This window comes from Pocillopora verrucosa, chromosome 4 (assembly GCF_036669915.1).
Source record: "Pocillopora verrucosa isolate sample1 chromosome 4, ASM3666991v2, whole genome shotgun sequence".
In the NCBI taxonomy this organism is placed as follows: Eukaryota; Metazoa; Cnidaria; class Anthozoa; order Scleractinia; family Pocilloporidae; genus Pocillopora; species Pocillopora verrucosa.
Window position 1 is genome coordinate 9,363,561 of NC_089315.1, and position 26,831 is coordinate 9,390,391.

At 36.4% G+C, this 26,831-nt stretch overlaps 1 protein-coding gene and 1 long non-coding RNA gene across 4 annotated transcripts; both read right to left on the reverse strand.

Annotated features, from left to right (window-relative positions):
• Positions 1-7,458: 7,458 nt before the first annotated feature.
• Positions 7,459-14,767, reverse strand: LOC136280576 (uncharacterized). Its single transcript, XR_010717347.1, has 3 exons — positions 14,690-14,767; positions 13,950-14,025; positions 7,459-7,781 (listed from the first exon to the last, which is right to left on the reverse strand). It is a non-coding gene; the product is annotated as an uncharacterized lncRNA (long non-coding RNA).
• A 1,439-nt stretch (positions 14,768-16,206) lies between these two features.
• On the reverse strand, positions 16,207-26,819 carry LOC131795662 (gem-associated protein 4). 3 transcript variants are annotated; one of them, XM_066166079.1, is made up of 13 exons: positions 26,357-26,819; positions 26,031-26,126; positions 24,517-25,402; positions 23,848-24,137; positions 22,550-22,885; positions 21,822-21,977; positions 20,884-21,280; positions 20,580-20,717; positions 19,498-19,643; positions 18,419-18,499; positions 17,762-17,813; positions 17,149-17,297; positions 16,207-16,849 (listed from the first exon to the last, which is right to left on the reverse strand). In XM_066166079.1, exons 1-13 carry the CDS (start codon positions 26,726-26,728, stop codon positions 16,625-16,627), a joined length of 3,324 nt encoding a protein of 1,107 aa, XP_066022176.1. In that variant the 5' UTR covers positions 26,729-26,819; the 3' UTR covers positions 16,207-16,624. The 3 variants fall into 3 exon arrangements, with proteins under 3 accessions (XP_066022176.1, XP_066022177.1, XP_058969238.2); XM_066166080.1 differs by having other exon boundaries at positions 26,031-26,215; positions 26,357-26,483; XM_059113255.2 differs by lacking the exon at positions 26,031-26,126.
• Positions 26,820-26,831: the final 12 nt, after the last annotated feature.

The window sequence follows — 26,831 nt, forward strand, 5'->3', positions numbered from 1 at the left end:
GGATGATGTCACTTTGCAGCTCAAATTAAAACCCCGCTCTCACCCGGCCGTTCCGAACACAAAAGTCTTCGTATCGAGAACCCAGGAAATACAAGTATTTCCGCCAGCGTAGAGACGTTGGGACATTCTGCGGCCTTTTCAGACAATGTTACACTGAAAATCCATATATATAGGGAGCAAATAGAAATTGGAAACGGTTTATAAAGTGATACTTAGGGGGAGGGGAGTGGGGTAGAAATATTTGCGACATCGGAAGTGACGTAGAAGGAAAACAAAGAATGTAAAACTAGACCCTGTGAGCAGGGTAACTGGGATACCTGGATGGTACTGGATCCTTGGAATCAAGTGTAGTGATACTACGGGTGTCGGACTAGTATACTGAAATAGTGCGCTCAAGTCTGGCCAAGGGCATACACCTATTTCAAAACATAGGCATGCTATGCATGCAAGAGTTACTTTTTTGTAGGGTGGGTGAATTACTTGAAACATTGTGAGTGATGTCTACATTCTTACAAAAGGAGAGAAGAATATTAATGTGGGAAAGAACAAAAATGTCGAATTACCTCACTCACAGGTATTTTGTGGTAGATTATGTGTGTTTTACAAATGAATGTAACCAAAATTAAACTGTATTGGTGCCACGGATACCTGTTAGCACAAAATGCAGACAGCAGACTGCAGGCCTCATACAAAATATAGACTGCAGACTGCAGAGTGGGTACAAAATGCAGACTAAGAATCTGAAGAGTTTTTACGTCTGGTATATAATAACATGTCATCTTACAGCTCACCGAGCGTCACACAATCGCTTTTCTGCGATCCGCCTTCACGATTATTTGCACTAATGTGGAATATTCCTGGCCCATTTCTTGATGAAAATCGATCGCAATATTATTTCAAGTCTTCAATATAGTCTTCTTACTTTGCGCGCGAGTTGGTTGGTGTGATGTCTGTACAGATTTAACCAACGTAATAAAAGTAGATGACGTGAATAACAGTGATGGTAAAGCAAGCTTAAAACGGCAGAAATCGCCAGAAAATACAACGGATACACAGGGTATGAGTAAGTTTTATTGATTTTACGAGAAAAATTTTCATATTTCGAAATATGTATCGTTGTAAATCGACCATACTTCGTTCCCTATACTATTCCTTATAACGTGCAGTTCCTCTCGTAACTCAACACTGAGTCACACAACGCGTGACGCGTTCATGAATTAATCGTTGGCTTTTTCTCGAGACGTGAGCTTGGGCCGCCTGTGACAAGACAATTGCGTAAACAATATTTAACATAATAACATTATACACAAAAAAACACAGGGTTTTGGATCACGTATTTATTAAAAAAGAATATCCATACAACTACAATGAAAACAAACATAAGATTCACCTTTCTGATCGTGAAATTAATACCATTGGTACTGTTATCGTAGCTACGTTCCTTGCCATCAAATGAATCCAACATGTCGTCTTTCTTCACAAGCAGTTTGCATCCATTATAGTTATGTTCTTCAGTCTCACGGTAGTAGTGTTGTTCAATAGATTGCATAGAGTATATGCAGTTTGGTTTCAGATTTCAGATTTTGCTTTTTACAACAAGTGAACGTTTTTCAACTAAGCAATTGGCATACTTAGCATACAAGGCATTCAAGGCTTTCATGGCTTTCAAGCGTTCGCGACTCAATCCGTTCCAAAATTACCGCTCAATAACATCTTTCAGTGTGGATTAGCTGCGATTAATACGACTTGTATATGCGTCTGTAAGTATTTAGCGCGTTTGCGCCATAATGCTCCAGGAGACTGCAATCCAAATACATTGAAATACAAAAATAACCCACCAAAGAGTTTTATAAGCAAAATCTCGTGATTCGTCATGTGACCCGGCCCTGTCCTTGCATGACAACGTCAATCATCATCAAGATAACACGCGTGATCAGCAAGTGAACACATTCATTGGATCACAGTTAGTTGTCATGGTGTTGAGGGATAACACGCGTGATCAGCATGTGAACACCTTCATTGGATCACAGTTAGTTGTCATGGTGTTGAGGTATAAAACGCGTGATCAGCATGTGAACACCTCATTGGATCACAGTTAGTTGTAATGGTGTTGAGGGCCCAATGACCACTGGGTACTATTGCGCAATTTTTCCATTTTGTGGCGGAGGAAAAAAAAAAAAAAAAAAAAAAAAAAAAAGACGACAAAAAAACAAAGGCATTTTATGACTGGGCTACCACAGGTATCCCAGTAAAAAGAGATCCTAGGAACAGAATAGCGACATAATATAGAGAAACTTTTTAAGTTCTTACACCGAGAAGAACCCCAGCTTTCAGGATGCGTTCTTGCTTTTTCTTTCGTTACCTAGCCCCCGAAGGTGTCTCCCTATCTCAGTCGATTTTTTTTCCTGACTTCGTCCGGCAAGCGCATTAGTTCATCAAACATTGTATAACTGTACACTAATACCACAAACATGATCACAGCCTCCAAACTGTAGCCTTTTCAGTTGCAATCTTCTGGTCTGTTTGTTGGTTATAATATCCAAGGAGAATTTGAGGGGGCTCGAAATGAACATCAGCGATATAAAATATTACCTGTCCCGACTATTCATCAGTGCTTATTTCTTTGTTCTAAGTATTAAAAAATTGCACCAAGAACACACTGACCAACGAAGGTATGTCTTACTTGGATTTCAACCTGTATGACTAGAAAAATGACTATGAAAATAAAACAAAATGGAAAAAGAGAATCAGGCTCCCTAAGAAGACAAAATTACACAGGTAAGAAGTAAGGAAAATATTTCAATACGTTACGTGTTTCTCCCTACATTTCTTTCGTGCTCCAGCCGCTTTCTGCGTGCTTTACAACAGAACAGAGCACAGACGAGGGTTCTTTTATTTGCCAGGTAATAAGTCTCAATTAACTGAACGTGTCTTTATGAGCTCGCAATGGCACTATCCAGGCGCCAATTAATGAATGAAAGCGCGTGGGGCGGACACCTGCAAGTGGACTTTTTTGTTTGTTTGTTTTTCTCCGCTTGCTAAAGTCTCACACCTCGCGTTTTCTTATTAACGCTCGCCACGTACTTTCCTCTGTCGCCTTAAAAACACAAAATATTGGCGCCTGTTCCACATGTTAATGCGCTGTCTTAGAAAAGGCAACTAAGTGAGTGGATTTAACTTAAACTGGTCCTTGGTTCGGGCGGTAAATTGCTCTTTCTAGGGTTGACCATAGTTAGTAGAGGAGACCTCTACTAACTCCACTCCTCTACTAACTCTACTAACTATGGGTTGACTAAGAACTTTGAACAACCTTTCAAATAGGAAAGATGGTAAATAGTGAACTCGGCAAAGTGATAGAGGAAATATTCACACGTCCTGTCTCTGTCTTATTCTGGTCACACTTATGACACTTTCGATATTCGTTTACTTAGGCTGTATGCAGGACACACGTCACTCGTGGACCTTGTAATGGTGTAGCTTATTCTATTTTCTCTGTGGCTCAGTGGTAGAACATCAGAGCGCGAAATCTGCAGGTTTGACGTTGAATTCCCCATGGGAGCTAAGATGCTTTTATTTGTCCCACGCTCCCCCGCAACCTTTCAAATATATTTTATCATTATTTTTCTGTACCTATTATTATAGTTATTAACTATTAGAACTTCTGCAGCTCGATGTGCTGTGCGGCTGGTTACTTAGACGATAAAATTAAGTAACTAAGTTCCCATGTTGTTCTCCAGGGTGATAGAATGACAGCCTATTCAATTTCTTTTGAGCACTTTTCATCTTATTTTCCTTCATGGGAAAATAACAATGGTTTCATTTCTTCTGCGTTTTTTTCTTTCCCTTGTGAATAATACAATGAGTAATTATCATCTTTGCGTTCTTTTTGTTACGCTCCCTTCGTTAAAGGAATTATTTATTCAAACAATTATTCATTTATTTACGCAATTTCAAAATGAGGCCTTAAATATTTCTTTATTCATAACAGAAATCTACTGCTTTCAATTATATCAGTCTTTCAAATTAAGAGTAATTTCCTGGTCACATAGTAATTCCTAAAATTTAGTAGCTGTGAATTTGTTCGTCTTGTCCTATGCCAATCCGTCATTAACAATGCTCTTCAATTTAGTTTGTTTTTTAATTAGCTGGATGAGCGTGCACAGAACTCCGCGCCAAATCTGTGACGTAGCAGTCGATTATTGGCTGCAGTTGTTTATCCATATTCATGAGAAGTAGTAGAATTTTCAGCAAACCACGCTGTCCGTCGTGGAGTAAAGATGTGCTGTTCGTTGTGCTAAACATAACGTTCCACCCTGAAAGGAAGAAGACACTGGACCTGTAAAAAAAGCAACGAAACCACTCTTATGTCATTAAATAGCAGGTAAGCATTGTCTTTGGGAAATATCGCTTTAAACTCCTTCAGAGTTCTAAAAGAGTCGTATTATCTCAGTTCAACGACGTAGCATAAATCCGTTGCTCGGCCTAAACGGCTATTCAACTCGAAGTTAGACTGAATTAGGGTATCAGCTTTGAGAAAAGCAGGACTTTTGGTTGTAAAATATTTTCAGCGAAGCGCTAAAATTAAAATGTTTTGCTCGCTAAATCAATTGGGGACTTCATTTTGTATTAGAATGCAGCCACGAGGAGGTCTTTAGTGGTCTTTGCTTCATTGTAATTAAAATTAAAAATTTCTCATGCTCTCCCTTTTTCTATAGTTTTGACAAAGAGCGAAAGATTTATACAGAGTTTTCATTTTTCAGTTTTCTTCCGACTCATGGAAAGTAAACATTCCCTAATCAAATTCATATTTTCTACTTTCAGGAGGAACACTGTTATAGAAGAAATTTTCTGGTCAAGAGAAGACATTCCAATCACTGACGTCTTAGTGGATACTGCGAAGATAAGAACTTAAAAATTATTTAGAAATACCAGAAAAAATGGTGACCCCTCAGATGTCTAATTGTTATACGAAGTCTTCGTTCTCTCGCCAGTTGTATTGAAATGGATAAAAGTGATTACATGGTAAGTGAATAGTCCTCAATTAGCCACCATTTTTGAAATAGTTTCTTACGTTACAGATTGTTATGCAGACTCTGAGCGATCATTTTATTTATTTGAACAACTATCTATAATTTAGTGTAATTTAACTCAGATAATGTCGTTGCATCGTGCATCGAAATAAAGATCGAAGCAATTGGAAACTGAAATCTTGACTACGGAATGTTGACTCTTAAATTATAGATTTCGAAGCTCTGATCGCTCATTTTTTCGGTTTGTGTAGCAATTAGTATCACAGTTATATCTTAGTTAATGTTACACAAAGGTGATATTAAGGTGGCATTGTAACAGAATACTTCAGCCGAACAAAAACCAAATGAAATCTCAAAGTGAAGACTTTTGACGACTTTGAATTATTTTTCGTATTTTGTAATGTCTTCAAAGATTGACTTTGAAAAGTTAGTTTACAAACTTACAGAAGAGTCCTCACAACAAATGAATATAATCATCGACACCGCACAAACGACTTAAAAAAAAAGACTTAAAAAAAAAAAAGACCGACACAGTCACCAACAGACCAAACAGGACAAACTAACCTGAACAACTGGTCAAAACCGACCAATCAACGGATGATGGCCATTTGAGTCTGGCAGCCACTTAACTGCAAAACTAACTATTCAGTTTAACAAACCAAAGTTGTGATGTTCGTTTTATGAAAAATTGTTCACTCGACTCTGATTAATTCTACTAACGCTCGTCAGTAGTTTTGACAAAACGCCATTTCGTACTTCACGATTGACAACTGAATGATACAACGAGAAAAAGTTGGTCAAAGACACGTCGATTGAATCGAAAATTTATTCTCGGAATGAATTTTGTTTAACAAACAGTAACAGTATCAATTCACTAATTTCCAATAGAATTATTGGTACATTCGGCGAACAATAGCAAATAAACGGCGAACATTTCGAATTGAGTACGAAAATCTACGATTTCCGAAATGGTCGCCATGTTGTGACGTCATGTGGTTGTCAAATTTGATAACCATCCCGACCCTGTCAAAATGGAAATTTAGGACATTTTAATTCAAAAAAGAATTTTTTTTCATACACGAAGCACGAGTCTATTGCAGTGCCAAGCACGTTGACTTCACGAAACCTACGCGCAAAGCAAAAATGCAAATTAGCTATATTCAATTTAAAGTTTATAGAAAATAAATTAAATTATTGTGTTTTCGCTTCGAAAAGTTAAAATTTTTTTTAATTCCTTATTGCGATGGTTATAGTTTTTGTCATTTATATAAAATTTTTTATCTTTTACGAAATTTCTAAGTAGTCCATAGAACTTGTAAATTAAGTCGTATTCGAAAAAGGTAACTTGTCACCCTTTGACCAGGCATTCAGTTTTAAAATATATCGAGGTTAGTTTATTTACTCTTAATTGTAAGTGGAAGGAAGATCTTTTGTGCAGTCAATCGGTGTAACACAGGAAAATATAAAAAAAAATGTTAACAAAACTATGAAATTCCGATCCTCAATTTTAGTTTATAACTACAATAAAACAAATTGAACGCGTTTGCTGACTTGACCTCTAGGAACAATTCGCAGCAAGATTTCATTGTAAATAAATCGGAGCATATTTGTCTCTGTCATTACCCCTTTGTGACTTAAAATGAACTCAGTCTGCTCGCAAAATCTTTGATAGACATTTTTGGTGCTTATCTTGCCTGCTTTCTGTGTTACATTCGAAAACTGGCGGCTTTAAAGATCTTTTACTCCGTAAAAACATCGATATCGTGGCAAGCCATGAGCTTACAAAAAATGATTGCATTCAAAAACACACTTTGAATTAGAATTTTATCATAATTAATACTTTTTATCAGACAGACGCTCGGCTTGCCATGATGCTTTTTCGTAAGAAACTTCCACATATTATTTCGTGCAAAGAATTGAACGCTTACCAAAAGAAACAAGCTAAGAAATTGAGGAGTAAAAATTTTTCTTGACTGTTTCGATATTTGTTAAGAGCGAAGGAGAATTGGTGTTTATTGATCCAATTTTTTTGCATGAGATGTAATAACTGAAAATTTTTTTAGCGGTGATTTTTGAAGGAAGCCCTATTTAAATTTTTTCCGGACAAGTTGCCAGGGAAAACTCTGTGCAAATTGGTCCAAATTTTCTCGCCAAAAGTCTTTGTATATATACGGAAAAATTTTGTGACACTTTTAGTTGAAAATTAACTTATGATCAAGAGATATTAAAAACAAACAAAAACATACTGTATTGATTCCAAAACTGTTGTGGCTTGTTGAATGATTATTAAGAGACAATAAAAGTTGACATAAAAACTGCAATTTATTTAGTAGATGATAAAACAATACAACAAGTAAACAAAATTAAGTTTATTGGCAATGTATACAGCTAATTTCTTAAGTCTTTTGGCGGGAAAATTCGCCACACCTTAACAGTTGTTACTTACAGAGTAAATAAAGAAAACATTGACGAATGTGTACCTAAAGCACCAGTATTGTTCTAAGTTTTTCGGCGGGAAAATTTCTCATTTTACACAGCCCTTTACATTGATTCAACCGACAACATGTGGTTTTCAACTATCCAGTCCTTGATTTTGGTGCTTGAATTTAAGCTCTGACACGAAATGTTGTCGAAGGAAATGCGCTGCATCTGTTTTGTACCTCTGAATAAATCTTGTCTTTCACTTGGACCATAGTCTTTATTTCTTGTTTAATTCGTGCTTGAAGCATCTGGGATTTCTAATCTTTCAGTCTGAAAAAAAAATCAAAATAAACCATAGATTAAAAAACGCAATAGATTTTCACTCTCAAGCGATAGTAGTCCAGGGTCGGTTTGTCGCAGAAAAACGTATTTTGTAACGCTAAAGAAGTAAAATTAAAAGTAATTATTTAAATCTATAATTCTTGTATAACCACAAATTAGCCTAAACATAACCTGGATTTAACGATAAATTTGATATGGTCATTGATGAACATTTTAATAAACACGAAAAATTTTGTTGTAGCTGTTTGCCTCGAAATAGCTTCGAGTTAGGTTTTATTTTTTTAGCTTTTCGCCGTTTGATTTCAGGAATCAAGCTATTTAATTTTAGGCTGAAAGTTTATAATTTCAGGCAACAACAAGAAAGTAATCTAAAAACTCGCTAGTAATTCCTCTGAGATCGCAAAAGAATTCACGTGTAATAACTGCATAAATTAACTTTTCCTTGCATAATATAATCTCTGATCATTTGCAGAGTGTCTATTTTAATGAAATACTATCCTCTTGTTCAAATTTTCAACGAAAAAGCCATCAAAGTAACAGAATGTAATCAGAATATTCTTACAAGCTCCTGTTCGCACCCAATACCCAGATCTAACACAGGAATAAAAAAATAAAAAAAACACGCAAAGAGTTTACAATTAACATGTGTACACTACAAGGGAATCTTTTACTTTTACGAGAAATGGTACGTTCCTTTTTCTTAACCAAAATAGCTGACTAAGTTCCCGATGTTCCCTTGTAAAAAATTAAAAGCAAGTTCTGATTTTCACAGTTAGCTTATAAAACCAGCAGTTTGAAAATATTTTAAATATTTAACTTAATCCTTTAAAATAGCTCACTTCATAGATAACTTGTCTTTGTCCACGTCACTAGAAAACAGTATGTCACAACTGAGATCACGCCTAGATCATGTTGAGTGCCCTGAAAGCTGTCCTTAGTTTTTATCACAAAACTTCTCATCGGGAGTTTTTGCCAGCATATTACTGAATGATGCCCTCGAGATACTGGCGTTTTTTATTTCCTTTAATCTACGTTAATATTGCTAAAAGTAAGATAAAAGACAAACGTTACCTTCAAATGAATGAGAATCCAAAAGGTGCACAAGACACTAGCGTATCAATCCTATGAAAGGGAATTGGCGAAATACTGACGTACCTTTCCAAAGCAGGAGTATCCTAAAGATGTGCGAGATACTAACATAACAATCCAATTAAAGAGGATCCTAGACGTGCACCAGAAAATAAAATACTAATCCTATGGAAGAAATTGATTACAGGGAGAGAGTTACTGATGTAACTATTCCATGAAAGAGAATTTAAGATGCATGAGATACTAACATAACAAGCCAACAAAAGAGAATCCTAAATGTGCGCGAGATACTAACGTAACAATCCAATGATAGAGAATCTTAAACGTGCGCGAGATACTAACGTAACAATCTAATGAGAGAGAATCCATAATCTGCTCAAGATACTAACGTAACAATTCGATGAAAGAGAATCCTAAACGTGCGAGAGACACTAACGTAACAATCTAATGAGAGAGAATCCTTAATCTGCGCAAGATACTAACGTAACAATCTAATGAGAGAGAATCCTTAATCTGCACAAGATATTGACGTGATGATCCAATGAGAGAGAATCCCTAATCTGCGCAAGATACTAACGTAACAATCCAATGAAACAGAATCCTTAATCTGCGCAAGATACTAATGTAACAATCCAATGAGAACGAATCTTTAATCTGCGCAAGATACTAACGTAACAATTCGATGAAAGAGAATCCTAAACGTGCACGAGATACTAACGTAACGATCCAAAGAGAAACGTGCGTGAGATACTAACGTAACAATCCAATGAGAGAGAATCCTTAATCTGCGCAAGATACTAACGTAACAATTCGATGAAAGAGAATCCTAAACGTGCACGAGATACTAACGTAACGATCCAATGAAAGAGAATCTTTAATCTGCGCAAGATACTAACGTAACAATCCAATGAGAGAGAATTCCTAATCTGCACAAGATACTAATGTAACAATCCAATAAAAGAGAATCCTAAACGTGCGCGAGATACTAATGAAACAATCCAATGAGAGAGAATCCTTAATCTGTGCAAGATACTAACGTAACAATCCAATGAAAGAGAATCCTAAACGTGCGCGAGATAATAACGTTACAATCCAGTTAAAGAGAATCTTTAATCTGCTCAAGATACTAACGTAACATTTCGATGAAAGAGAATCCTAAACGTGCGCGAGATACTAACGTAACAATCTAATGAGAGAGAATCCTTAATCTGCGCAAGATACTAACGTAACAATCTAATGAGAGAGAATCCTTAATCTGCGAAAGATATTAACGTAATGATCCAATGACAGAGAATCCCTAATCTGCGCAAGATACTAACGTAACAATCCAATGAAATAGAATCCTTAATATGTGCAAGTTACTAATGTAATCCAATGAGAAAGAATCTTTAATCTGCGCAAGAAACTAACGTAACGATTCGATGAAAGAGAATCCTAAACGTGCGCGAGATACTAACGTAACAATCTAATGAGAGAGAATCCTTAATCTGCGCAAGATACTAACGTAACAATCTAATGAGAGAGAATCCTTAAACTGCGAAAGATATTAATGTAATGATCCAATGACAGAGAATCCCTAATCTGCGCAAGATACTAACGTAACAATCCAATGAAATAGAATCCTTAATCTGTGCAAGTTACTAATGTAATCCAATGAGAAAGAATCTTTAATCTGCGCAAGAAACTAACGTAACGATTCGATGAAAGAGAATCCTAAACGTGCGCGAGATATTAACGTAACAATGCAATGAGAGAGAATCCTTAATCTGCGCGAGATACTAACGTAACAATGTAATGAGAGAGAATCCTTAATCTGCACGAGATACTAACGTAACAATGCAATGAGAGAGAATCCTTAATCTGCGCGAGATACTAACGTAACAATTCGATGAAAGAGAATCCTAAACGTACGTGAGATACTAACGTAACAATCCAATGAAAAAGAATCTTTAATCTGCGCAAGATACTAACGTAACAATCCAATGAGAGAGAATTCCTAATCTGCACAAGATACTAATATAACAATCCAATGAAAGAGAATCCTAAACGTGCACGAGATACTAACAAAACAATCTAATGAGAGAGAATCCTTAATCTGTGCAAGATACTAACGTAACAATCCAATGAAAGAGAATCCTAAACGTGCGTGAGATACTAACGTAACAATCCAATGAAAGGGAATCTTTAATCTGCGCAAGATACTAACGTAATAATTCAATGTGAGAGAAATCTTAATCTGCGCAAGATACTAGCGTAACAATTCGATAAAAGAGAATCCGAAATGCGTGCAAGCTACTAACGTAACAATCCAGTGAGAGAGAATCCTTAATCTGCTCAAGGTACTAATGTAACAATCCAATGAGAGAGAATTATTAATTTGTGCAAGATACTAACGTAGCAATTCGATGAAAGAGAATTCTAAACGTGCGCGAGATACTACCGTAACAATCCAATGAAAGCGAATCTTTAATGTGCGCAAGATACTAGCGTAATAATTCAATGAGAGAGAATCCTAAATTTGCACAAGATACTAACGTGGCAATTCGATGAAAGAGAATCCTAAACGTGCGCGAGATACTATCGTTAAAATCCAATGAAATAGAACCTTTAATCTGCGCAAGATACTAACGTAACAATACAATGAGAGAGAGTCCTTAAGTTGGGCAAGATACTAATGCAGCAATTCGATGAAAGAAAATCCTAATCGTGCGCGAGATACTAACGTTACAATCCAATTAAAGAGAATCTTTAATCTGTGCAAGATACTAGCGTAATAATTCATTGTGAGAGAATCCTTAATCTGCGGAAGATAACGTAACAATCCGATGAGAGAGAATCTTTAATATGCGCAAGATATTAACGTAACAATCCAATGAGAGAGAATCCTTAATCTGTGCAAGATGCTAACGTAACAATCAAATGAAAGAGAATCCGAAACGTGTGCAAGATACTAACGCAACAATCCAATGAGAGAGAATCCTTAATCTGCGCAAGACACTAATGTAACAATCCAATGAAAGAGAATCCTAAACGTGCGCGAGATACTAACGTTACAATCCAATGAAAGAGAATCCTTAATCCGTGCAAGATACTAACGTAACAATCCAATGACAGAGAATCTTTAATCTGCGCAAGATACTGACGTAACAATTCGATGACAGAGAATTCTAAATGTCTGCGAGATACTTACGCAACAATCCAATGAGAGAGACTCATTAATCTGAGCAAGATACTAATGTAACAATTCGATGATAGAGAATTCTGAATGTGCGCGAGATACTTACGTAACAATCCAATGAGAGAGAATCTTTAATCTGCTCAAGATACTAACGTAACAATTCGATGACAGAGAATTTTAAATGTGCGTGAGATGCTTACGTAACAATCCAATGAGAGAGAATCCTTAATCTACACACGACACTAACGTAACAATCCAATGAGAAAGAATTCACTATCTGCGCGAGATACTAGCGTAACAATCCAATGAAAGAGAATCCTACAATTGCGCCAGATATTAACGTAACAATCCAATGAAAGAGAGTTCTAAATATGCACAAGACACTAACGTAACAATCCGATGAAAGATAATCCTTAAAGTATGCGACATAATAAAGTACCAGTCCAGTGAAAGAGAATCCCAGAAATGTGCGAATAACTAACAAGAATCCGATTAAAGAAAATTCTTAAAGTACGCGAGATACTAACGTAAAAATCCGATGAAAGAGAACCCTAAACATGCGCAAGTTACTGACGTAACAATTCAATGAAAGAGAATTCTAATAGCACGCAAGACACTAACGTAACAATCCGATTAGAGAGATTCCTAAATGTGCTCAGGATACTGACGTGGCAATCCGATGAAAGAGAATCTTATATACGTGTAAAATGCTCGCGAAACAATCCGATGAAAGAGAATCCCAAACGTGAACGAGATACTAACATAACAGTCCAATGAAAGAGAATCCTAAAAGTGCGCAAGATAGTAACGTAACAATCCGATGAAAAAGAATTCTAAATGTGCGCGAGATACTAACGTACCAATCCAATGAAAGAGAATCCCAAACGTGCGCAAGATGCTAGAGTAACAATCCAATCAAAGACAATCCTAAATGTGCGCAAGATAGTAACGTAACAATCCAGTGAAAGAGAATTGCGAAAGTACATAAGATATTGAGGAAACACTCATTTTTCGTCTTAAAAAAAACAGAAACACCTAATATTGTTTTTAACCAATACACGTCAACCGTCAAAGGCCCTGAAATTTAGCCGTTAACCGTCAGAATTTGACTGATAATTTTTACGACATTGCTATATAACCTAAAAAAATTTTCTTTATCAGTTGATGATAAACTGTAGAGGCACTCCGAGATGCAAACACAAAGTTTTGAAGTAGACTATTTCAATTTGGTTTTCGGCGCAAGGGCGCAGACATTAATAATGATTAGGCTCCAAGATTTTTAATTGAATCATGATGAAAAAGTTCGATATGAGTTGGTGATAAAATCTTTTAGCCGTAGCCTAGGGTAGTATTACGTTTATAAGTGGTAATCCTTGTGTGAAGCCAAGCTAAACCCAGGCAAACATTTTAATGCAAATTCAAGGTCCCTGGGCAGATACGAAACATGCTAGGCTAGAGACTTAAACCTTGTAAAATGTCTGCATTTTGCGAGTAAGTAATCTCTTTGAAAATATATAGGAGTAGTTGGGTGATCGATATCAATATTACAAGTATTCTCTAATCTTAGAACTTGAAGATAATTTGACAGGCTAAACCGTTGCTATAGTAATTTGATGGGTCAGATGGATAGTCATAACATGCACAATAATAACAAAGTATTTATTTGACACTGGTGAAACAGAACTGCTCAAAATTGAAACTGAGCCACTTCAATCAGAAATAGATCCAAGAAATCATTGAAGAAATTGATTCATGTTTAACTAGTTTGCAGTTTTACCTCATAATTGATTGAGTTGGTTTCGGGAAAAATTTGCTAAATCCAGGTTAAATTGTTCAACGTAGACGTATAGGCTTCGATAGCTTCTTTATAATAAAGGAGGTTATCTAACCTTATTGGGGGTTGTCGTGAATTTCTTTCCTTTCTTGACTTTCTTGATTTTGAGATGTTCTCATTTTCTTCTTATACTGCATGGAGGAAAATATAGACAAATATACTGTGAATACGTTTATACGTAAATGCTTTTCAATCTAAATAATAAGGTCAACGTCAGGATCGAAGATCTCATTTAGAGCCACCACATTTTCTGCTAACGAATTTAATGTCCTTTAGTCTTATTAAACAAAGGTTTTAGAAGATTTCCTTGAAATTACTATGTAAGCATTCGGAAACAAAATGTGTCATCAATTTTCATTAATTATCTATCAATTTTATATCCCCATTCATAAGTATTACAAAGATGCTACTGTTTCGATAGGATAAGGAATAATGATACAAAATAGGATTTTTTTGTGTTGGCAAAAGCAAGAATAGAGAAATAACACGATGAACGTTTTAGATCAACACGGTACAATCATAAAAGCTAATGGAAAAACATTTCCGGAATGAAAAGATAAATAAGTAAAAAGCTGTAAGTACAAAAACATACTAGAAGGAATTTCTCGCGTAGCCACTTAAGTCACGTTCAAGAAGAACTATCATGGCGTCTGCCGCTGAGGAATTGTCTTACACTGTTCTGTATGCAATACGCTCCTCTTACATTTGACTGTGTTCGTTAATTTTGTAATAGCCACAACAAGAAAGACGAACACTGTATTCCTGTCCAAATGTATCTTTCCATAAATGATTTACCTGAAGAAAACTTGTGATAAAGTGGAAAGTACGAATTCTCGACATGGTGTCTGAACCAATTGATCCAGCATAAGAAACACTCGCCGACCTGGACGGAACAGACAATATCCAAGGTAATAGGGTGAAAATAACGTATTTCTTGACTCCAGAGAAGCTAAAAAAGACACTCAAATCTCTTGTAGATCGTAAACTCTTTCCACGTGCAAGACTGATTTCAAATATAAATATTAATTTTGAAAATTATTTGTAATTCAAATGAGTTTTCGGACTTCAAAAGGCGGGTTTAAAATAATCGACACCGTGTTCTACGATCTGATAGGTTCAGCTATAAAACGAAGTAGGATGCCTTACTTAACCCTTTACATCGTAATATCAGTATCCAAATTCTCGAAACTCTCCTTCATACATTTCCTATGGCACTGACAAGGAGAATTCGCTTAACAATCAAAGCTTTTAACATTGGCGATCATGATTCCTTTATTTTCATGATCTTCATGAATGATTGGGCAGTATTACTGTAAGGAGAAATTATAAGCTGGTCACTCTTAGGGTTTAAAGGATTAAGACATGCAGATTTTCAACCTAGCAAAATTCAATAGAGAGCTGCAAATAGCGTTGAAATTCAGAAATATCAACTTGAACTTAGAATATTTTGCTTGAATAGCATTTTTAAGTCATTACAAAAGTATAACCTAGTTCATAAAACTGGTGTAGTCGTAAATATTTTTTCGCTGGATTTTCAACTTTCAGTTATGCTAAACAATCACTGACGGAACTGTTTTCAGAAGGGCGGTGGCCGATATTGAATTGCAATCATCGTTACTCACTTTTTGAAAGATTTTGAGTTACGAAGAGGAAGGCTAAATACAGCTGTACTCTGGACTCTGCTACTGTACTCGCAGTTCTCTTCAAAAGGTCCTAAATCTCAGTGGAAGACTTCCTTAACACCATGAGTTAAACAAGAATGAGGTTAATAATAGTAGTGAAAAGTTCTAAAAACTTTAAAGATTTTCTGAGAAAAATGGTTATCAGCCACTCATTGCGGCATAATTTGTATAAAAACAGCACCAAAGTGGGCATCTTTTCGCCAAAGCATCGCAAGCAACGATAAAGCTCAACTCGTTAGTGTTCTTATTTCCGATTGTGAACTTTGCTACCTACCCACGTCAACAGCAATTTATATTTCTCACGTAGGGTGATTTTAATATAAGTGTTACCATGAAAGTAACTTTCAAATGATGTTTTACATTCTAGTCTAGGATAGGGACGTCTCCTGCATCCTCTCTGTATTGGTTATAAGAGCAAGGGGACATAAAAGAACCCACACACCTCTCGCAAAGAGTAGGGAACGTAGCTCCCGATGTTGTGGTCTTGCCTTGTCATTGTTTGTACAGCACCCCCCTACCCCCACCCCCATTTAAACCAGCTTTAAAGATGAACTGGGCCAGCATGTCTAAATATCGCAAATAAATAAGGAAACGAAAATGTTGCAGTCCTCATTTGGTGAACATTGCTACACAGTTTATTACATTCTTTTTACTTTCTCTTATTGCTAACATTAGACAGTTGACTAAATCACTCACGCTTTTGCACATCTAGTATAGTTAGCATAAATTAAAGACACATCATGTTTACGTCTTACAATAAAGATACACGTCAGGTAAACCTGTTTTGGAATACACATACTTCAGTATGAAATTCAAGAAAGATTAAAAGAAAGATAAAAATTGTTCAAGAACTTTATTTTCTACGATGAAAAAGAGCAGTTATGTCTTTGTCGTGCTAAGGCAGCTGGATACATTCTCTCAGAGCTACGATCGGCTTCATTCTGAGATCTCAAAAACATACTTTCCCTCTTTGCAGTCAAACGATTTTCCCAAAACGCGTCTGCCATAGCTAGCGGTATCTTCAACATTTTTTGAAATTTGCAGTCATTTAATTACTTTGATCCAGTTTTTGCATCAGGGCTGTCTTGTGCACCTGAGATGACAATCTGTTGATTGACATCTTCATCCACTCAATAACGTCACTGCTGGACACTGAAGGCCTGGTTACCAAGTCCAGGCAAAGAACGAACAACTGATCCAGGCAGACAACTGGTGCAAAGGTCATCACGTGACAAAGATGTCCAAATACGGATGCTGTTACCATCGCATTGGTCTGAAACGAAACAGAGACCACACTTCACCATACTTTGCTATATCAGTTTAAGACACCAGCAAGTATCTAGTAAGCCATTGTGGTTTATTAGCTGAAAAAAAAAAACTTACAAGAATGACTTCTCGGTGGCAAATGCCGAAGTTTAAACATATCTCAATAGACCGGAATGTAAACTTCATGGCAATGACAGAACAATTTTTGACCAACTTTTAAACCTTATACATTTCTTCCACAAGTCTACTTTGTGGTTACAGGTGGGAATCGAAAAAGAAAAAAAAAAGAAAGAATGTTTTACTTACGTTTTCATTCACAGCTTCTTTTATTGCGGTGATATAATGCTTAATGACGTAAAGCCACACATGAGGGGTGGCCCACGAATTACACAAGGGGCTACCAAGAGTTTCCATCATATTTAAGAGCAACGCAGAAAGTTCACACACATCTGAAACTAAATAAAAAAATTCCTTATAATTAATAATCATTAAAATAATTGTCTTATCTCAAGGCCTCTTTCTGATTAAATTCTAAACCCAACTAGAGAGAAGTTTCTGTTGAGAAATCATTTTGATCGAGGAACGGTACAAAATGTTAGAACTGATTGAAATTAAATAGAATCCGTTGCGTTGAACATTGATTATTATTACTAGGGGCGTAGCCAGCCTAAAGCCTACTTAATCTTTTTTCCTGCCCGCTTGACTTTTATATAATATGACTCTTGCAAATGTTGAAACAAAAATTGAACTTTCTGGGGGAATAGGCCTACAACAAGTCTAGAAGCTGGCTACGCCCTTGATTACGATTCCCTTTAGTTGCGTTGGCGTCTGAGATTAGGAGTATTCATGTAAGACTATTTATAAAAACAATTAAAATAAAGTTGTAAAAGTCTCCTTGTCTCTACTTCCAAGCACTTACCTTGACCGTCATCTTCTGTTTTGAGGCACAAAACACCACTAAAGGAACTAACCTGGCAGAGAAATACAGAGAAATGACATACAAACGTTTTGAAGCAACTCCAGTTTTGGAGAGTAACAGTCGATAAAAGAGGACATTAGAGAAAAGCAGTTTCCTAGCCCTGTGATCAAAATCAGTTCTGGGTTTAACCATTCAACATTCACTTAGACATTGGGACTATTTGACAGCATTCACTGAACACGGAGTGAATGATAGGTCATGTATGAATAACCAGGTGATTATAAAAGCAGCTGTGTTTTCTTCCCTGATTAAGTAACATCCAGAATTACACAGCAGCGACTTTAAAACTGCTGTTTAAATATTTCAGTCACTGAGAACTCAACCGAAGATCTCAAAGGTGATGAAGTGGCGCGATTGGTGTTAGTTTTGAGTTTAATATTGGAGCGATGGAGGTGTTTCCTTGGCCAATCACAGAAAAACGTAAAGCAAAACCATTCGAGTCCTAGATCACTATCGACACTCGTTTCGTTTCATGTTTCAGTTACTAAGTTTCGCTTGCCCTTTTAAAGTTTTGGGGTCACTTTGCTTCTAACACAACTCTTCCTACTCCTGTGTTGTGTGCCATTAAACCAAACAACGTCACGTGAAAAGATTTACCGGTATAACATGTCTCTTGATAAGGAACTGACACACTGCAAGAATTCTCTTCCATTCTTTCCACGTGCAATGGGGAAGAATCTGCAAAGCATAACAAACTGGGCTTGTCAACAAGGTCTAACTCTCATTTTTACTTGAAATTATTTAAAAATTAGATTACGAGCTCGATGTTTCTATCGCAGGTCAACTGTCGCACATATAAATCTAGGGAATTATTTAATAGTTTTCGTATCTTAATCCACAAGTCGTCTCAAACTTAGCAAAAACAAAATACCGACTAAGGTCCTAATTCAATTTTGTTTACAACTTCACAATGTTAGGTAACTCATTTTATTGACTGTCTATCACGGAATAGATAGCGAGTGGCGCTGCCAATCAGATTGCAACATTTGTGATGCCGGGAACGCCCGTAGATTTACACAACTGAATTACAAACAGTTATTCAAGGGTAGTGAGCGGTAACCGAAGATAATAATTTTTGCGTGGTTTCGATTTCTCGTGTACAAAAATTTACAGAAGGGCAACCGTTTCATGGGGATTAAAAAAAAGGAAGACTAAAATTCCTAATAACTGTAAGGTAATTTTAAGTCTGAACATAAAAACGACAGGCATGACTACGCCAGTTTAACCCAGTTCTAAAGTATACTGCAGCAGTGGGCTTCTGGTTAAATTCAAATTACCATCCAGAATTTCACCAGATATTGTATCAATCATTTATGCATCCTTAAAAGTATAACGGTGCCCATTCATGTCCCTGGTTGAAGAGAGGCACTTTACATATAACGTGTCTTGCCCAAGAACACAACACAATGTACCAGACAGGTCATAACTTGGGTTTGTAGATCAGGGTCCAGTTATATAACGGGCAGATAACGCTATCCAACGGATAAATCGCTATCAAGCGGATAAGTGTTAACAAAACGTACTAGGCTATCCACCGGATAGAGATTTGTCCAGTGGATAGCGTTATCCACCCCTCGAAAAACCGCGTCCAGCCAACCACCTCAATAGCTGCCCAGCCACCCCGCCACCCAAACTCTGACGACACTGGCACAGCTGGAAAGAAAATGTTTCCATACCTGCACTAGGCTGATCACTACTCGTATTCTAATGTCCTCCGGTTCACTAGGCAGCTTATTTGACACAAATCTCTCCAGAATACATTCTAAAGCAGCGTCTGACACACGGCAGTATTCAAACAGAACTGTAAACACACCCTCAGAGCCTGAAAAACAATAAGTTTATATGATAAAGTAAGGAACATCGCCGTCAAAACGCCTTGAAAATAATTGACTTTGCATCAAAGTAGGTAGCTTATATTGTCACTTTCTGCTTAAACAAAACTACAACCAAAAAGAAAATCCTAGCATAAAGAAGTTGAGATCGAAAATAAGATGACAACACTGCAAAATTGTGTCAAATATGACCAGTTCTACAACATTTTTAGTAACCTTAGAAATTCAAGGACTTTTTCTCTTTTACAATGAACGGCTTTTATTTTCCTTTTTCTTTTCTTGTGTATCTTTTAATGTCTTTTTAAGTATTAGTTCTTCATTTCTGTATTGGTTCTAGTATAATTTAAGTTAAATTTAGTTCAATAAATAAGAAAATCGACACGCCTCGAACAGCATCTGCTATCTGCAGGTCAAAGTAATATTTTTTTGCATGTTAAATTTAAGAAAATAAATATAGCGTGGAAGTGAAAGGTAATGTTTATCAGTATCAAGTGAAACAGGTGGTGGACTCAAAATTATGGTCATTTATGGCTTTTTACAGCCCACAATTATGATCAAACCAAGACATAAATGACTAGTAGCATTGAGAACCCTTTGCTAATGTCTACGTTTTTTAGGGAAGAGGGGAAGACAATTTTACAACCATGATGCCAATGTTCTGTTGAATAAACTTTAAACGTTGCAGAGAGTAGTAGCATATATCAACACAAACATTCCATTGCATTGAAATGGCAAAGAGCTACTGTCATTTCCTATCAAAGACGTGCAGAATACCGAAAATTTTTTAACCTATTTGGATATTCCATGCGGGCTTTGACATGTCAGAAATTCAGCAGATAATCGTTTAACCATTGTGAAAGATCATTGTCTCAGTCTTGCAGAAATATGATATCACTAATGAATCTAAAAGAAATATAACTAGTTACCATATGCCAAGTCTTCATCTACTGTCCACTTGTCTCCAGGCTCCAAACATACCATCAATAAACATGGAGGAATTGCCAGTTTGTACATTGTAGATGCTGCAGTGAAGAGTTCGTCCAAATGAAGAGAAATAGTCCAGTCTGTTAACCGAAAAATGCTCAGTATCAACAATTTTCAATCTCAAACCATGATTTTACATTAAAGCTATAATTCTGAAGACACAATGCAATGATTGATTCTACACTGTTAAGTAGATTTGATTAAGTGTATTCTACAGTAACACAAAATTTAAAGATTTCTAATTACCAAATCCATCCCTTATTCTTTTAAACAGCCACTCTACAGCTCTTGCAAATGAAGGATTGATTTTTATAACCTCTAGACAGATTTTGATTTCAATGTCCAAAGCCTTGAGCACCAGTTCCCTTAACTCTTCCATCTCTAGCAGAGAGTGTTCTGGGGCCATGCCTTTCCAAAATACGTTACAATCATTGAGCAATTCACAGAGGCAAATGATGATGGTAGGCAAATGCCTTTTGAGGAGGAGTAGATGGGGTACAACAGAAACAATTTCCATTGCTGTATCAAGAAGTTTGAGGGCAAGAACAGTGGGAATATTGTCTTCCATGTTGCTGTTGTTTAAAAATGGTAACACAACTGCTTGTATGAACTCCTGGACATCAAGTAGCTGTGAAGAACTTGCCTGCAAGAAATTATGGTAGGGGAAAAAAGAGAATAATTGTTGTTGCCCATGAAGTGCTATGGCAAAGTGGTATATTATTAGACATTCATGATTAGGCTGTCTATGTTCCACAGGGCAATGATTAAACCTGTTGGTGAAAGGAAAATGCAATGCTAAGTAGGTGGTCCACAGACCCTGCCCCACCTAACATTGCTGTTGTTTAAAAGAGCTGCTTGTATGCAGTTAGAAAAAAAATACCACCCAAATAGTAACTTGGTGAACTCCAACACTCCAGGAAAACCCTCAATAAAATGCAAATCTTCAAAACCTGCTTTTTCCCTACACACAAGCATACATTCAAGTAACAAGGCTGACTTAATTACAGATTTAAAATGGCATGCCAGCCAGCTCAATAACTGACTTCTTTTCACACAAATAATGTTATCTCACTGATATATTACTGTATGGTGGATAGGTGATAATGAAAACTCCTGCACACATGGCACAATGATTTCCAAATGAGTACTTTTATTTGTTCTATTTGTACAAAAAAAGTACTCACAGTCAACATAACAGCTACCATTGTTAACAGGTTGCTCTCCTGTTGTCTTGATAACACATTCACTGTGGTTGCGATAACTGCCTGGCACAGTAATGTTCTCGAGGAAGAAGATTTGTTGTATCTCAATACACACAAATTAGGAAACTTTTGTAATACCTGCAATAAAACCATATTTTTATTGATACTAAAAGACTAATAATGAAAACAACTATGGTAAAACACACAATAACATTTATTCAATATCAGATGTTAAATTTTATCTATTATGAGCAGCAGACAAGAAAAGAATGATATGGAGGTTTGATTGTTTCTCATGAAACTATTGAAACCATTTATCCACAAAATCTTAACACAGTGGCATTTAGAAATGAGTTCTTCCTGAGCAGATAACTTTCAACTGGTGAACATGTTTCTCACAACAAACTCTGTCATGGCTTAAAAAAAAAAACAAAAACAATCTGGTTGCCCAGGACATGGTGATTTCCCTGCTTGGTGAACAGCTTATCTTAATTACTTGTCAACAAGATAAAGTGTTGGTGAGACCAAATTTTAATCCTTCAACTACTAGAGATGGTGAAAACGTAGCTTCTCCTCACAATTTCCATACATTAAACAACAAATAGACCATAAGAATAAACAACCTCATCAGCCAGATGGTTGTTTTTGATGGTTGTGTCTATTTTTATCCCATCTCTGTATCATGAAACAATCTCCAACCATCAACTTACAGAACAAATTGCTTTTGTGTGAGCCAGACTCTTTATTCCTTCTTGCAAAGCCTTGTTAAGAGTCAAGGGCACTGATATCAGAGCAGCTCTTGTCAACTCTTTTGTTGAGGACTTCAACTGATCATCACTGCCAATATCAGTATCAATATCAATAAGTTTATTGAAGGTCAAGACGAGCTCAAGCTGAAAATTTGCTCTCTCCTCTGCCATGAACCATGGATGGAAAAATATTGAGTCATTTTCAGGAGAAGGTAAGCAGCTAGACATGAAGAAAGCATACTCTATGATCTGTTCTTGAGCAGGGTAAGTCAGATTGGAATGCAGAGCCAACAAGATCTGAAAAAGAATTTGAAACAACATTCAAAGACAGAAAACTTACTGAGACTCCCATAAAACTAGCCTCTACTTTATATGTGACCACATTGTTATAATTGTAACCACTTTTTATGATGTAACAAAAAAATTAAGGAAAAATTTCTTCCACATTTTACCATCTCTATAACCCTTTCCATCCCTACATCAGTATGCATATTCTCCATACTGTTCTCTCTACATTTCCTAAGGTGCTGACAAAGAGAATTTGTTTAACAGTCAAGAGCTTCATCAGTTGGTGATCATTTCCTTTATTCTCATTACCTTAATGTGTGATTCAGGGTTGACAATGTAAGGAGAAATTAGATGCTTGAGTCACTCTTAGGGGTTCCAGGGTTAACCTGATCTCCTTTTTATTGTGACCAAGGTTTTATAAGGGGGGCAATCACAGTTAACAATTTCCCTCCCAAAAGTGACCAAAAACAATTCATCCCTATACTATCAATAATTATATTTTCAAGCTAAAAAGTGACCAGAAAAAAGGAAAAAATATCAACCAGGAGAAATGCATTTCCCAGTCCCACTTTACTTCACACATGTATGAATACATTTTAGACAACTTGATGAATAAAACAAAGTTGGCACAGGGTGTTGGAAAAATTAGAAGAAAACAATTTAGAAGTAAATTTAGTTCTGGATGAGAGATTTTATAATATCAGCCTTTAGAGTAGTTCTTAATTTTTTTGCTCCAATCCACAAGTGAACAAAAATTTCCAAGTACACTAAAAGTCATCATAGATTCCAAGAAGCTGGGGGTATCAAAAGCAGATTAATGTCCCATCTACTGACAAAAATTCTGTTGTGGAAGGGTCATGGAGAATATCTGGTGAAAAACATTTGGCAGGAGAATTTATACTAAATTTAGGAGTCTGTGCAAAGGCACTTATTTCATATTCAACAACAATGTTGTTAACCATCTGGCTTACCTCCTTCAATTCTTTGTAAACCACATCACTACTTGTGTTGTCCGCACAAAGGCTCTGCCTTTGCATGTAGATGATGTCTATTATTTTAAGCGCATGTTGAGTCTCACTTATTTCCACAGCATGGTTTCTCATGGATTCTAACCAATCAGAGTCTCCATGAAATTCCTCTTCACTCAACAGCCAATCAAAGCACTCCTTGTAACCTTCCAATCTGTTATTGACTCTTTGTAAATAGAAATGGAATTGGTCCTCTGTACTTTCTGCTTGAAACAGCAGCAAATCTACAGATCCTGGAAGAAAATGTAACAAATAAGTATGTTTTAGAGTAAGACACACTTTGGGTGAGTTTGTTCCTTTTTTTGCAAAGAGTTATGTTACTCTGTTTATGGAACCAACAAACTACCACAGCTCATTCTTACCATGCTCTAAATAAGAGTATCACATACTCTCATTACTCCTGAATGAGATTCTAGTTTATCACAGTTTACAAAGAAGAACCAGTGGGAAAGTAAGGCAGTTGTCCCAACATGACTGTGGGTCAAAATAAGGTAAAAATGTATGCTACTGGTATCAGATATTTGTCCAAATCATAGACAAGAAATCTTTCATTCAGTTTTTTATTCCTAAATCCTCAAAACTCTTGAATGGAAAATCTTTTTTTGTACTTACCAAGTGGAGAACTGAATTCCTCTTCACAGCAACTTTCCTTAAAGTCCATCAACTCCCCTTGCTTTAAGCTATCAATCCAGTTAAGCTCTGCCTCTGTTGCATACTTTTTCACATACTGCGCCAAACCAGTTTGCAGATTCTTTGCCTGCTTGTGTAATATATCATCTTGAGAGTGTGACCCAATGCACCAAGCCAAAGCATAAAGCTTAATTAACCACCTGTGTAAAGGCAGCCAGGAACTGGAGTCTAGTTCGCCAATACTATTGTCAATCAAATCACCTTGAATCCAGTGTGACACCTCACTCCAATCATTTATTATCACTTGACATAAAAAGCTAAAACAAGCAGTACATTCTGCTGAAACAACAACATCCACATGAAGCTTGTGATTGCCAAAAGATTCTGTCTTTTCATTGTGTTCTGATTTGTTACCCAAATTTTTTTTGTGATCTTGAACTTTATCTTCCTCTATTGTAAAAGGTTGATGTTTGCAAGAAACACAATTTTGTAGCCAACAGATTCCGCAAAAAATATTACCATCTGTATTTGAACTATCTAGTATAAAGTCCAAACAAGTGACATCTGTAAAAACAAAGTCAATTACACTTTTCAATATATTAAGCTGTGCAGCTGGCCAGGCAACAAATTTCCTTCTAAGAAGCATTACACCCTCCAACAACAGTAAAGAGCATGACTTTTCTTTGCATGTTTTGTCCAGTTTATTATCTTCATCAAGAGATGGGCAATGAAAGCTTCTGGACATGAGCAGAGAATTGAAAAGACAGAGGAAAAGAGAGAGATCCTCACAACTGGGTTCTTGAGTAAGGACTTTAATGATATCCACCAAAAGAGAAGTTATATTGTATCCATCTAGTACACAAAGACACTGCAATAATAGAAGGAGAAACAGATTATCAAAATTTTAACACCACAACAATACCAAAAATACCAAAATTGGAGCATCCATCTCATGGTAAAAATTTTTAACCTTTTAACCCTAACATTGTGATGAATATCCTCCATACTGTTCTAAATACATTTCATAGGGTGCTGACAGAGAATTTTTTAAACAATCAAGAGCTCCTTTGGTTGGTGATTATAAGCAATTATTGGATGAGGTGGAGCATGACATCATGATTTATCAATGCTGACATCTGAGGTACATGTGTCTGCTGAAGCCAGATGCTGAGGCAGATAACACAAATATGAGGTTTGGTAATTCATGATATCATGCAAAAACCAAATTTAATAATTGTTTCATTATACATTTTTTAGACAAACTGAAAAAGAAGACACTTCTCCCTGAGTCTGCAAACATTTGAGAACACTACACAGATTAGGGGCTTGGAAAGTGGGTAGACTTTAAACTTGACAATTTAATGACCAAATATTTCTTGCAGATATTGAGTAATCATATTTAGTTCACATGTTATTGAATATTGACTGTATGCTCTCGGCAAATCAGAGTTTTCGTAGTAAGTCTACTGTTAAATAATTTCCCTTGTTCTTATTACCTTAATGCTTGATTCAGGGGTGATATTGTATGGAGAAGTTAGATGCTTGTCACTCCCAGGGGTCACTCTTGGACAGCTAGTGGTACTCTTTGGAATCTCAAATTATGGAGAGCAGAAAGACTGTTCATCATATTTTTCAATGCCCCCAAAATAAATTATGTGATTCCTGCGGGATGCTTCTAGATCTGTATTAACATTGATAGGTTTGAGGAGAGTAAGATTACACTCAACCGTAATATAAAAAAATACTTCGCACGGAGACAACAACCAACTTACTTTTCCGAAAATTGCAGGATGGTTGTCTTAAAGAATAACTTCAATCATACCTCGACTAAAAGCTCATTCCATCCCACTTCCTGTAGCAGCTCGAGATAGAACTCGACACCCATCCCTGGCAGAGGAGGAAAACTTTCGAAATAATCCTCTTCGCGAGAATCGTCGAACTTAAGACCGCCATATGCTTTAAGCAGCGAAGCAAATATCCAGGAGTGAATCTTAAACTCAAGTCTTCTGACTTCAACCTGGGGCAACCTGCCTTTGTCGTCCACAAGCAATTCTCCAGTTACTTCTTTGATGGCCTTTGAAACGATCTGAACTGCTTTTGTGCCCTTGCCTTTCTCCAATTTGGTCAAACTTTGCAAACTTTCAGCAAGAAAAAATGCAGAGTGCACTATAACCGTCTCTGGGCAGTAATTCATTACTTAGATTACATATCTAACCAATTTTCGAGCGTAAATAGAAATTTCAAACCCTCTGTCGGCAAAAATTAACTTAGTTGTACTCAGCGGGTACGCATCTGGA